The sequence below is a fragment of the Triplophysa rosa genome, linkage group LG18 (genome assembly GCF_024868665.1).
Source record: "Triplophysa rosa linkage group LG18, Trosa_1v2, whole genome shotgun sequence".
Taxonomy (NCBI): Eukaryota; Metazoa; Chordata; class Actinopteri; order Cypriniformes; family Nemacheilidae; genus Triplophysa; species Triplophysa rosa.
In genome coordinates this window covers 12,681,337-12,693,393 of record NC_079907.1, presented here as the reverse complement: position 1 = coordinate 12,693,393, position 12,057 = coordinate 12,681,337, and the positions used below count along the sequence as shown (strand labels likewise).

Sequence of the window (12,057 nt, the reverse complement as noted above, 5' to 3'; positions counted from 1 at the left end):
AAAACCACTGAGACATTTCTCAAAATATCTTTGTTTGTGTTCCACAGAAAAAAAAAAAGAGTTAATTATACTTCTGAATCTGAACATGTTTCTGAATGAATGAAATACACAATAATATATCAATGTTATAATGTATGTATTCTAAAATATATTTCTCATTCTGTTTCTCTTTCTTTATTTCATTGTTGTTAGTAAGCACACTGAAAAATCCACACAGACATACAAACAGTGCCATGTAGTCCAGGCAAACAGATGTGGCCCTTTAAAATAAAGGTACATAACTGAGAAACATGTTTCTGGATCCAATTAAAATATTCATTTCATTTCCTCTACTCTTTACAACCAAGTATTAATAAAACAAGGATTCATATTGTTTGAAATAAAAACAAACTTCTACATTGGGTGCTTTGAAATTGCAATATTATTGTGCGTTCATAATCTTCTTTCTCTTCTGATTTGAAAAAACAAAAAAATAAACATTTTAAAACTTAAAGATATATAAACAGAAGTATTTAAAGCACATAAAGCAGTTCCCTTTTCTGTTCATTTTCAAGCAAGTCCCTTATGAGTAAAAGTTTACGATTCTGTAGGAGTGTTAGTAGCAGCCAATGTTATACAATATCACAACAGAATATAAATAGATGGGCAGTCAGTGAGCAACAACACTCAGACTTAGTGCAACATTCATTTCATAGCTCAGAAAAAAATGAATCTATTAAAATTAGTGTTTTGTCCACAAATGAAGCAACTAGCTGTTACTGTAAATTCAAAAAATATCCGGCATCAATTTGAAAACCACACTGGTTCTAAAAGGTTAATAATGTCAATAACCCAAAGTTCCAAAAGAGTGACATGTTTTACTTAAAAAAAAGGGAAGTGCCTAGTCAGCTACAACTGGAATTTGAACATGCAAAAACATACACCTCACCACATTTCAGCACATCTCTTTGGGGAACACGTGCTTGACAGTAAAGTTGCTAAAATCATACGACACAATAATATAAATGTAATCAGGTTTCCATGGTGATGCACATCGCCCTTTACACAGTTCCCTCCCAACCTATATTGGTCTCGAAGGGATAGTTCACCCAAAAATAAAAATTCTGTCATCATTTACTCACCTTCGAATAGTTCCAAATCTGTATACATTTCTTTGTTCTGATGAACACAGAGAAAGATATTTGGAAGAATGCTTGTAACCAAACAGTTCTTGGAAAATAACTTCCTGTTGAACACAATATACGATATTTTGAAGAATGTAGGACAGCAAACAGTTCTGGGGCACTTTTGACTTCCATTGTAATTTTGTTTACTATGGTAGTCAGTGGGGTCCAAGAACTGTTTGGTTACAAGCATTCGTCCAAATATCGTTGTCTGTGTTCAACCTGAATCAACTAGAGAGACAGTAGCTCATGACAAAATTTTCATTTTTGGGTGAACTGTCCCTTTAAGTATTTGTTGCACCACTCCGTATGGCACAGTGCATTATCTTTGCTACCTTCTCATTCACATTATAATAGAAAACTACAGCCTGTCTGTCATTCAGTGTATCTTCTGTAAACAGTCGAATAAACAAACATGTCAACAGTCAATCAATGTGAAAACATGTGAAGATGTGTTCCCTCCAGCTCTATGTTAGTCAATATTTTGAGTTTACAGTGTCTCCAAATACTTGCTATTTGGAATTATTTTGCGTCGGGTTGTTGGGAAGAGATTATCATATGACAATCCTTTTCCTGACATTGCACTGAAGCGACCTCTATGGCTTGTAAAACAAGTGTGCTGACATCAGCAGTATTTGCATCGAGGTTTCTGTCATCATACGTGTCGACATTTTGCACAGTCTCCGTGACCAGCGCTTCCTCAATTCCCTCAAGTATCAAAACGGCACTGCCTGCGTGAACAGATTTGGCATTGATCTCGTTCACCTCACCGATATCATCTTCACTGCACTCTGAGTGTGAAAGACGTGTTTCGTTGATCTCTGAATGTGTGCGACTGGTTTCATTCACTTTCTCTTCATCACTGATTTCACTCTCCTCGGTTATCTCAGCCTCACTATGTTCTTGGTGTTTAGCATCTGGGATGTTCTCCTCAGAAACATAGGTTCCATCAAGTGCAACATCTTCAGAAGTTTGATCTTCGGCTTTAACAAGATCTTTTCCTATGCGGTCACACTGCTCTAGGGCGACTTTTTGATGGCCCTTTTTTTCTTCGCTGGTACCATCAAGGGTCCTTCTTTCAATGTCACTGCCAGCATATATTTCTCGTTCTGCTTTATCTAGACAATATAGATCTCCTCGCGGTTCATCAGTCTGTGGGACATGGTATTCATGTCCATCCCTTTGTAGATCTTTCCCATCAAGCCTTTGTGTCTTTTTGGATTTACCACTTTCAGCATCAACCACTAGATTAATGGTGCTTTCTTTCTCTTGAATCATGTGTTCAGGGTCACTTTCCTCCTTTAAACCAGATCCAGCCTGTTCTGTTTCACTCAGTATCAGCACTGTTTCTAGATCTGAAGCATCTGTAACTTCTCTTGGAGGCTCAAATCTACTGGACGTGGGTAGGTGAGGAGCTGGGCTGTAAATGGATGATTTATATTAATATTAGGATGATTATTATTTATATTAATACTACTTTATGATATGCTTGAACGCAATCATTTTTACCTCTCAGTGGATTCATATGTAACAGGGGCTGTCCATAACTCTTGCACCCCGACCCCCTCCTCCTGTGCCCATCCGCGGTTGGAGGTAGCATAAGTCAGAATGGCCTCGGTCACAGTGTAGGGGGTGTGGCCTTGCACACAATCCTCAATGTGCTTGATAGGAAGCTGAGTCTGCAGGAAGAGATGGAGTTGGCTGTCGGACAGGCATACTGTCATGTGCAGAAGCCTGCAAGTAAAACGACAGCAATCAATCATTTGAAGAAAATGAGAAAGTCGAATACTGGCATGGTGAAATATTTCTCACTAAACTAAAACTGACTTGTCCAGGAAGCTCTGTAGACCTTTTCTTCTCCTTTCAATGAAGTCATCATTTATAAATGAAAAGAAGGATTTTTTGGGCAGATCGGGAACAGGTCTGTGGGTAAAAACAATAGGAATCAACCCAACCGAATTTGCATATTACACAAGCATTTCTGACACAGTATGTCCTTTATATAAGTATCCCAAAATTAATCCAGTAGTAGTGAATGTGATATTATTGTAAAGAAAAGCAGCAGAGATAGATATGATCAGGTATACGATATTTGAAAATGTGCATGTGCTTACACAAGACCAGCGTTCTTTTGGAGTTTTTTCTTCAACCACACGAACTCGCTGTATCGCCGCCTCACACAGGATGTTTTCGCAGTGAACGCTTTGCTGTTTGTCTGGTGACAGACACAGTAACCATAGTCAAATTACAACACCATACATGCAGACAAAACAACTGTTGTTCTATACACACAAACAGGCACACATACAGCCACGGAAAAAATAAGAGACCATTCAAAATGTTAATTCAATCAGTGTTTCTGGATGTATTGTGGCCATTCCAGTCCAGTGTCTGTTGAATATCAACAAAATTAAACCTCAGGAGGTACATTAAGGGGCGGTTTCCCAGACAAGGATTAGCTTAAGCCAGGACTAGGCCTTAGTTAAATTAGGATAATTAAGTTGTTTTAAAAAACATACTTTACAAAAAAAATATTACTGTGTGTATCTTGAGACAAAACAATCACAGTGATATATTTTAAGATATGTCAGTGCAAGTTGTTTTCGATCAAGGCATCTCTCACATTTAAATTAGTCTGAGACTAGGCTTAAACCCTGTCTGGGAAACCGCCCCAAAGTCACCCAACAGCAATGTGAAAGACTGATAGCATGAAAACCGTGAAAAAAACAGAGGTTAAATACATTTGAAGCTTTTCCTAAATACATGTACAAATATTACTGTTGTGTTGCTTAAAAGTGAACATGAACTTGTTTTCTTTGCAGCATTTGAGGTCTGAAAAAATACAGAGCATCCTTTCTGTTATTTGACTTGTTTCTCCAGTTTTCATTTTCTGCAAATAGAAACTTGAAATTTAGGAGAAATATTTCACGAAAAAAATGAACATTTGACCTAAACACATATCTATAAATAGTAAATTCAGGAAAAACTGAAATGGTCTTTGAAATGGTCTCTTCATTTTTTTCTGTGGCTGTATGTTTATATTCATTATAAAGAGTACAAGTCTTCTCAAGGATTTTCATTATATTCTTTCATAAACCACTCATGTGGCATGCAAAATCCCTTCCAAGCAATTCAACAAATAATTAGGTCACAGCCTTTTAGTCTGTGATTTAATCAACACAAATGCATTAACAACGAATACAAAAAACTCAAAATAAGAATCTAGACAAGATAACAATTCCTTGCGACAACACTGATCAAGTTAACATCTAAAATACCCTAAAAAGGAGTAGGATTTTTAGAGCTTTATGAACTCACACATCTGATTATTATCAGAGATCCTTGAAGCAAAAATACTCACATGAAGGAAAATTTTGAAGTCCACATATGAGTTCCAAGACCCTTCATTCTGAAGCCGAGGATCCTGAACCCTCACAGCAATAAATTCCTGCAGCAACAACAACAACAACAGAGCAACATTTTTAGGTCCAAAACTTACACTGAACTATCAAACATGTGTTACATATTATACCTTTAAAAAGACAACACTGAGGCTCATCTTGGATTGTAATCCAGCAGTAATAACGTTTTCAGACCAAGTCTTAGCATTTACGTGATGACTAACGTTTCTAACCATGATCATCAGACACTGACATCACTGGGGCATGTCAGCACAAGACTTAGGGTTAAGCAACCTTGGTTTACTTGTTCAAAACAGGCTTAGGTGCCTCAGTACAATGTGTGTCAATGCACAATCACACACAATAAAATAAGAAAGAGACATCTTACATCTTGTTCTTGACTTTTGATCATCCTATTAGATTTAACGCGGCACAGTGGACATCTGTGGAAAAACACAGACAGTAATACGAGTCAGCAATAGAAAAACATTCACCATGCACCAACAACAAACATTTCTTATCAATGAAGAACTCACATGACTTTTTCTTTTCTGTCTTTAGTTTTCCAGAATAAAGCAAATAATTTCATAAATCCGTAAAAGGAAAAACCACCAGATTCGCCAGACCTATTGGTCCTATCCCCTTTACAAAACATTGCTGATTGTTTGCGTTTCTAGGGTAAAAAGGGGAAACCAGCATCTTCTGAATCGCTTTTTAACCCCGTCATTACTCAACTGGCCCACCCCTTCCTCTAAAATCTCCTTAGTCATGATTATTGGTCAGTTCTGTGGCCAATACTGATAGACTTATCACTGAAGACCAAGCAAATAAAGACCACAGCATATTTAGCTAATTTAATTCGATGTGGATTGCATTAATTCATTTTACATTTATTTAACACAAATCTGAGAGCGGACAATACGCAACAGACGTTGAAACACTTACTGTACAATTTTAATCCCAGGTTGTATTCCAGTTGATACAAATACATGAAAATACACGAGCGTCAAACATGAGCAGTGTAGAACAAAAAAGTATTCCCAGTGTCTTCATTCGATCCGGTGGCAAAACCAAATACTTTTTAAAGCGGTTTGCGATTAAACAAAAACCAAAACACGTCAAATCTGTTTGCAAATCAGCAAAAGTGCTCAGTCCCGTGTTTTCCGGTTACGAACAACATTAAACAGCGCCATCTAGTGTACTGGAGCGCCTCATCGCATCTGCCGTACAGCTCGTGTTATGCTCTATATATCATTTATAGACTATTAAAAGAGTATGACTGCACACCTGCAATAATTACGAAAATTATTTTCATTTTTTTAATGTTTTTGTTGCATGCTTAACGTCCACATATCTTTATTCAAGTACCAAACTGGAGGAAATCCGAGAAAAATATGATGTGAAAGAATAATTACATAATTTTGAAGATGCATTGTCATGTGTATACGCAGAGCAATAATCCATATTATTAGAACTGTATATTTTTATGAGACACCTCAGAGTTATATTTTGGTAAACACATAAGACTTAGTTTTTATCAATACATTCTAAAAAACGTTGGGTTATTTTTGTAACCCAATAGTTGGGTTAGAGATATTGGGTCGTTTTGTTGGGTAATTTCTGACGTTCATTGGGTCATAATTTATGGGTAGCATAAATTGGCAGAACACCGGCGCCACTGCTGACAGACGAGAGGTAAGTTAATATTAATAATACTTTAATTAAATAAAAAGTGCGTTCATGTGTGTGCATATATATATATATATATATATATATATACACATGTTTGTATGCCGTGTTTTTTTCATAACAAATTTCATTGCTTTTATAACCATCCTATTTCAAACGTAGATAAAAAATAATTGTTTGGGACGCCCCCTCGATTTGTTTTTCTTTATACGAAACTTTTAGGTAAGTCATAAACGTTTGTGGAAATCATATTTTAGATATTTGGCGGCGCATACGGGATTTAGGACCCAGCGGAAGCGTCAGGACTCCAACCGCTGCAGCGCCACTCAAAGACACCGGAGTTCAAATGAGGAGTGTGTTCATTTTATTTCGTTTCATTTATTACCGTTATCATACGTTTAAAGCAAATAGCAGAAAATACATTATTTTGGCGTTCATTGACCACAAAACACGAGGGGGCTTGCCTCAGTGGCATTTTCGTTTTCTAGACTTGCAGCAATGGCCTTCATTGACAAGCTTTCAATATATTTATCTATCTTTTAGAGATTATATGCAAAGGAAATTTCCGAAGTGTGAGCCTGAAGCCTTAACTGACAAATTTGCAGGTAAGAGATTAATGTCTGAAACTTCCTGTTAGTACAGTCGTGTGAAAAAGGACCAACAGTGTTTCATTTTTTATATTTAGACAAATACGTAATGAAACGTGTACATAATAATAAATTAATATAATCTATCATATGACACATGAAATGAACACTGTGTACTAATTTTTACAATTAAAGTCAATAGGAAAAGTGGGACCCCTACAGGTCATCCGGCTAAGATGTAAAGAATTTGTGGTATCAACATGTGCTTGTACTTTTTTCCACATGACTGTACATAATTTTTGACAATACCGTTTTAATTATAAATAATTATTGTAATAATAAAAATAATAATGTGTATGTATGTATATTTACAAAAGAGAATATCTGTTTATAGGTTGGAACAAACATCATTCATCAGTAGCAATGGAAGACTTTCATGTTCTGCAGCTTGGGGATAAAACCGGTTCCTCTTAAGTCTTCGTTATTGTGGGAAGAATGATGCTGGAGGAAGACCGTCTTTTAGAAGCAGTTGATACGTGTTGTATATTTACATTTTAGAGTATGCCAAGCCTGGTGGTTCTGTAACTTTTTATAATTGTATAAACTAGATTAGCCTCTGTTCTGTTTATTTATTTGATTCTTGTAAATTGATACTTAACTGCTAGTAACATTATGATCAAAGGAAGTACATTAATAAAACAACTGCAACCAATCTTATTGTATTGGAAATAAAAAATTATAAAGGTATTTCTATGTTGTGCATTATTTGTTTACACAGCAATCAAATAATAATAAATAGGATGGCCAAAAATAATAAACAACAAATATAGCAATAATAAGAAAACAATAAATAACATGTTGGCAAAAATAACTCAACAAATTAGTTATTTTATAACCCAACTGATTGGGTAAAACTTGCAACCCAATATATTGGGTTAAAATAACCCAACAAGGGGTCGGTGCTATAGTAACCCATATATGGGTTATATGTTGGGTTATTTTTAACCCAACTGTTTTTAGTGAGTAGAATTATCAATAGTGCTGATATTGTACCTCACAGCACTTCAGAGTCAAGTCATAAAATAGTTTCTGATGTCAGTGATGATGGAGAATCCATTGTGTATGTCTCACTGGTGTGTTGAGTGTAAGAACTTTATCCGCTTTAATCTTCTTTACCATCTGTTCATGCAGGTGGATATGTCAGATCGAGCAGCACACACACACACACACACACACACACACACACACACACAGAGAGAGAGAGAGAGAGAGAGAGAGGGGGGGGGAGAAAGAACCCTTTGAACAAGTGCGGAGATGACTATGTTTTCAATGCTTTTACTCTTGTAATATGGTAGATCTCTTTATTTTTATAGGTGTTATACTAACATAAAAGGCGTTCTTTTACAACAAAAGAAATGGAGGAGGCAGAGATCCGACAGCAAAAGCTGGACAATCAGGTACAGATTAAATTGTTATGCTCTTAGATACCACTGAAAAAATCCCACTACTTCTAATATTACTGTCAATCTTAGCTTTCGTTATCTTCATTACTTCAAACAGAATACAGTAATAAACTATATAGATTTTCAGCATTTATTAATCACTTGTTATTTTGTATACACTTGTTATCACTTGCATTTTTTTTTAAAGTTTACATTTTTATGTTTGCTGTGGCAACAGATTTCAACCTACTAACATTTAATAATATTTGGTCATAAATGAATAGCATTATTTCCAATTACTTTTCCCTATGATTTATTTTTTATTATTTTTAAAGAACGTTTGATAGAATGTACTGTAGTTCTTATCATATTAACATATCTTGTAGCGTTCACTTTTGATCAAAAAGCAACAAAGAAGAAGGACAGATGCCAGGATGGTCACAGCGAATCATGACATTCATACAAAGACACGGAGACAGAAAGCTGGATCTGATGACACAGCTTTGTTAATAAGCCAGTCTCAGAGCAACACTTCCCTCAATGGTTGGTAGATACATTAAAACCAGAAATCAGAATTATTCAGAGATGTTTCCATGGAATTTTTGTTTATTGCAAGACTACCTTTTGTTAACAGACACACAACCTGAGCAAGTTTATGAAAGCACTGTGGAGGAGATTAGTTTAGGAGAACTGACTATTTCATCAAAGGTGGAAGAAACATCACAAGAGATGGATGTGTCTCATCCGGTCATGCCCAAGAAGATTGATCTAGAGATCAGCACCCAACCAAGCCCTGAATGTATTCTAGACACAGAGGACAAAACAGATGTAAAGAAAACAAAGAAAAAATGCATGAAAAAGAGACAAACAAAATGTGAGTGTTTGTTAATTGTTTTCAATTATACCTTTTGATTCTGCTTTAGTGTGCTGTGTCTTGACATTTTGTTAAATTGATAATTCTTTCCAAGTACCAAAAAAGGCAGGAGAATTGGAGGAAAATGAAGATATAGAGAAGAAATCTATAAAGAAGAAGGACAAGAAAAATGAATCCAAAGAGAAAGTGAAGACAGGGGAACAATCTTGTAAGTGCACCGGAGATGTGTCTCCATTGTTAAGCATGACAAAAGTTAAAGGCCATTTCCTGCACTGCCTAGTTCTTATCCATAAATAGGAAATAACCTGACATTGGCATTGTTAACATTCCAAATATATAAATGGCACAATGTACGCATGGTCTTTTCCAGCAATTCAGACTGATTCAGTGATGGAGTTCAACATTGATGCAGAGAATAATGTTGAATCAGAGAGTGAGGATGAAAGAAAGGACTGGTCAAAGAGTCCTGTTTCTCCCACACCTGAAAAAGAGCAAAACCTGACTGCAGGTCAGTTGAATATTTTATGCCACAACCACATAAAGTATCCCTTCATATGAACATATGAACTTCATCTTTAAATAGTGGTTTGGTTTCTTATGAATTATGCAGAAATGTTTTAACGCATTCCTTCTTTTACTGTAGCGAAACATGACCTCAGTGACAGTGATGAAGAAAAAAAAAAAGATGAGGGAGACAAAAGGGAAATTGAAAAACCATCGAAAAAGCCAAAAGGAGCCAAAAATGTGAATAATCTTGCTTCTTTTAACTCTAACTATAAGGAATCTTCTTCTGACAGTGATTCTCTGGACATTGGAAGGGTGAGACATTGCATTGTAGTTTAAATTCACTTTTTAAAAAAATGAAATTTCCTCTCAGCTAGAGCGACAGAAATATACCGTAAAATAACATAAAAATAAAATAATCAATTGTTTTCCCGTTTTTGTTGTTGTTGTAAATTTGCTGTCTTTTTCTGTAATTTTATGTTTTTGACCGTATTTCCAAAATACATTAAAAAACTGTAAAATTATTATTTTTTTATTTACGTGGACAGAACATTTTTACAGTGTAGATTTATTACATTCCATATTTTTACATTTTCATGTTTATTGCGCAGACCTCTCCAATGTCTTTGGAGGATTTGGAACTGTTTGCCACGCGTCCAGCTCCAAGAGATGTGACCATTCAGTGCAGGATAACCAGAGACAAGAGAGGAGTGGAGAAAGGAATTTATCCCACATATTACCTTCACATGGAAAAGGAGGATGGGAAGCGGGTAAGACAAGGAGAGAAAACCCTTTTTCTTTAGGTATGTCTGAATACGCTGCTTTTCTGTTGTGTAATATTTTGAATGCGCAGGTGTTTCTGATGGCGGGCAGGAAAAGAAAGAAATGCAAAACCTCAAATTATTTGATATCAATCAATCCCACTGATTTATCAAGAGATACAGAGAGCTTCATAGGCAAACTAAGGTCAGTGCCATTACAGTCCATGTTGTTTATATGACTAAAGTCTTTTACTGTTTGGAATTTTGGCCATGTAATAATTCTTATCCTTTTAGGTCAAATGTCTTGGGGACAAAATTCACTGTTTATGACAACGGAGTAAATCCTGAGAAAAAAACATTCATCAAAGAAACAGACACCCTGCGACAAGAGCTAGCTGCAATATGTTATGTATGTTAACATGCGCACCATTTATATTTATGAAAATAATGGTCAAATTTGAGAAAGCTTTCTATTATTATTCTTTCTTCTGTCACAGGAGAAAAACGTGCTGGGTTTCAAAGGTCCAAGAAAAATGACAGTCATCATCCCCGGTATGCATGAGAATGATGAGCGAGCTGTTATTCGTCCAAAAACAGTGAGTATTTTGTTGTGGTTCTAATCATGTTATGGCACCGGTTAACCCCAGTGGTGTCTGAATGAGCAAACAATCAATCTGTTGCCTCATTCCTTAAAGTTTATGTTTGATTCATTGAATAAATCAGCGGTGTTATAATGTATTCTCAACAGATAAATTACTTTTTTCCATGTCATAGGAGCTGGAGTCTTTACTCACTCGATTTGAGAATGGGAACAAAGAGAATCTTGTCTCTCTTGTAAATAAGTCACCCAGTTGGAATGAGCAAACCCAGTCGTATGTGCTCAACTTCCATGGCCGAGTTACACAAGCATCAGTGAAAAACTTTCAGATTGTCCATCCAGATAATAGTGAGTGACAGGTTATCCTATTACTTTCATGCTATGATACAGTATATGACAATATTATAACGTTTAATTCAAATCCTTATTATCTGTCTTTCAGTGGACTATATTGTGATGCAGTTTGGGCGGGTAGCAGACAATGTGTTTTCTATGGATTACAGCTTTCCTCTGTGTGCTCTACAGGCTTTTGCTATCACTCTGTCCTCCTTTGATGGCAAACTGGCCTGTGAATGATCTCGTTTCATCTTTTTCTTGTATCCGTCGTTTAAAAAGGGAAAAGTTTGGAGTCAATTTTCAGTCATTTTTGTTCTTTATTTGTATTATAAAATCTTTAGACATCTTTAGACATTTTATAATAATAAGTATACAATGCAGTATGTAACTGATCTATTTTATTAATTATGTATATGTACTGTACAATTGGTAAAATAAATATATCAAGTTTTGATTGTTTATATTTGTATCATCTGTCTTTCAAACCTGTTGTATTTGTTAAACACTTGAGCAAATAGTTTTTAAATATTATTTTATTGGTTATCCCTTAATGTTGTTATTTGTTTACATACAAGAAAATAAATCTTAACTGTATATGAGATCAAATAATTAAATAAAAACTGACTCAATATAAAATAACGATGATTTATCATTACAACTGCCCTTTGTATTCCTTATTGTAAGGGTTAATAGCTGTGGAAT

General features: G+C 35.5%; 2 protein-coding genes across 5 annotated transcripts; one reads left to right on the top strand and one right to left on the bottom strand.

The window, feature by feature from the left end:
* Window positions 1–142: 142 nt before the first annotated feature.
* Window positions 143–5,724, bottom strand: snx11 (sorting nexin 11). 2 transcript variants are annotated; one of them, XM_057358322.1, is made up of 7 exons: window positions 5,101–5,269; window positions 4,953–5,007; window positions 4,525–4,611; window positions 3,278–3,378; window positions 2,991–3,086; window positions 2,673–2,897; window positions 143–2,583 (listed from the first exon to the last, which is right to left on the bottom strand). In XM_057358322.1, the coding sequence occupies exons 1-7, from the start codon at window positions 5,217–5,219 to the stop codon at window positions 1,686–1,688; spliced, it is 1,581 nt and encodes a 526-aa protein (XP_057214305.1). In that variant the 5' UTR covers window positions 5,220–5,269; the 3' UTR covers window positions 143–1,685. The 2 variants fall into 2 exon arrangements, with proteins under 2 accessions (XP_057214305.1, XP_057214306.1); XM_057358323.1 differs by lacking the exon at window positions 5,101–5,269 and adding an exon at window positions 5,510–5,724 and having other exon boundaries at window positions 144–2,583.
* Window positions 5,725–6,240: 516 nt separating this feature from the next.
* On the top strand, window positions 6,241–11,853 carry si:dkey-220f10.4 (tubby-related protein 3). 3 transcript variants are annotated; one of them, XM_057358658.1, is made up of 14 exons: window positions 6,241–6,259; window positions 6,797–6,858; window positions 7,235–8,297; window positions 8,669–8,825; window positions 8,917–9,156; window positions 9,251–9,364; window positions 9,527–9,664; window positions 9,800–9,975; window positions 10,272–10,430; window positions 10,514–10,626; window positions 10,716–10,830; window positions 10,919–11,017; window positions 11,196–11,367; window positions 11,462–11,853. In XM_057358658.1, the coding sequence occupies exons 3-14, from the start codon at window positions 8,256–8,258 to the stop codon at window positions 11,593–11,595; spliced, it is 1,659 nt and encodes a 552-aa protein (XP_057214641.1). In that variant the 5' UTR covers window positions 6,241–6,259; window positions 6,797–6,858; window positions 7,235–8,255; the 3' UTR covers window positions 11,596–11,853. The 3 variants fall into 3 exon arrangements, with proteins under 3 accessions (XP_057214641.1, XP_057214640.1, XP_057214642.1); XM_057358657.1 differs by lacking the exon at window positions 6,241–6,259 and adding an exon at window positions 6,537–6,606; XM_057358659.1 differs by lacking the exons at window positions 6,241–6,259; window positions 6,797–6,858 and adding an exon at window positions 6,584–6,606 and having other exon boundaries at window positions 8,214–8,297.
* The last annotated feature ends 204 nt before the right edge of the window (window positions 11,854–12,057 follow it).

Coding starts and splice junctions, on each gene's coding strand:
- snx11 (XM_057358322.1), bottom strand. CDS start 5,219: ATGTTTTGTAAAGGGGATAGGACCAATAGGTCTGGCGAATCTGGTGGT. Junction 5,008..5,100: donor GACAGAAAAGAAAAAGTCAT/GTGAGTTCTTCA, acceptor GTTTTTCCACAG/ATGTCCACTGTGCCGCGTTA. Junction 3,087..3,277: donor CAAAAGAACGCTGGTCTTGT/GTAAGCACATGC, acceptor TTTTACCCACAG/ACCTGTTCCCGATCTGCCCA.
- si:dkey-220f10.4 (XM_057358658.1), top strand. CDS start 8,256: ATGGAGGAGGCAGAGATCCGACAGCAAAAGCTGGACAATCAG. Junction 9,665..9,799: donor AGAGCAAAACCTGACTGCAG/GTCAGTTGAATA, acceptor CTTTTACTGTAG/CGAAACATGACCTCAGTGAC. Junction 10,627..10,715: donor AGCTTCATAGGCAAACTAAG/GTCAGTGCCATT, acceptor TTATCCTTTTAG/GTCAAATGTCTTGGGGACAA.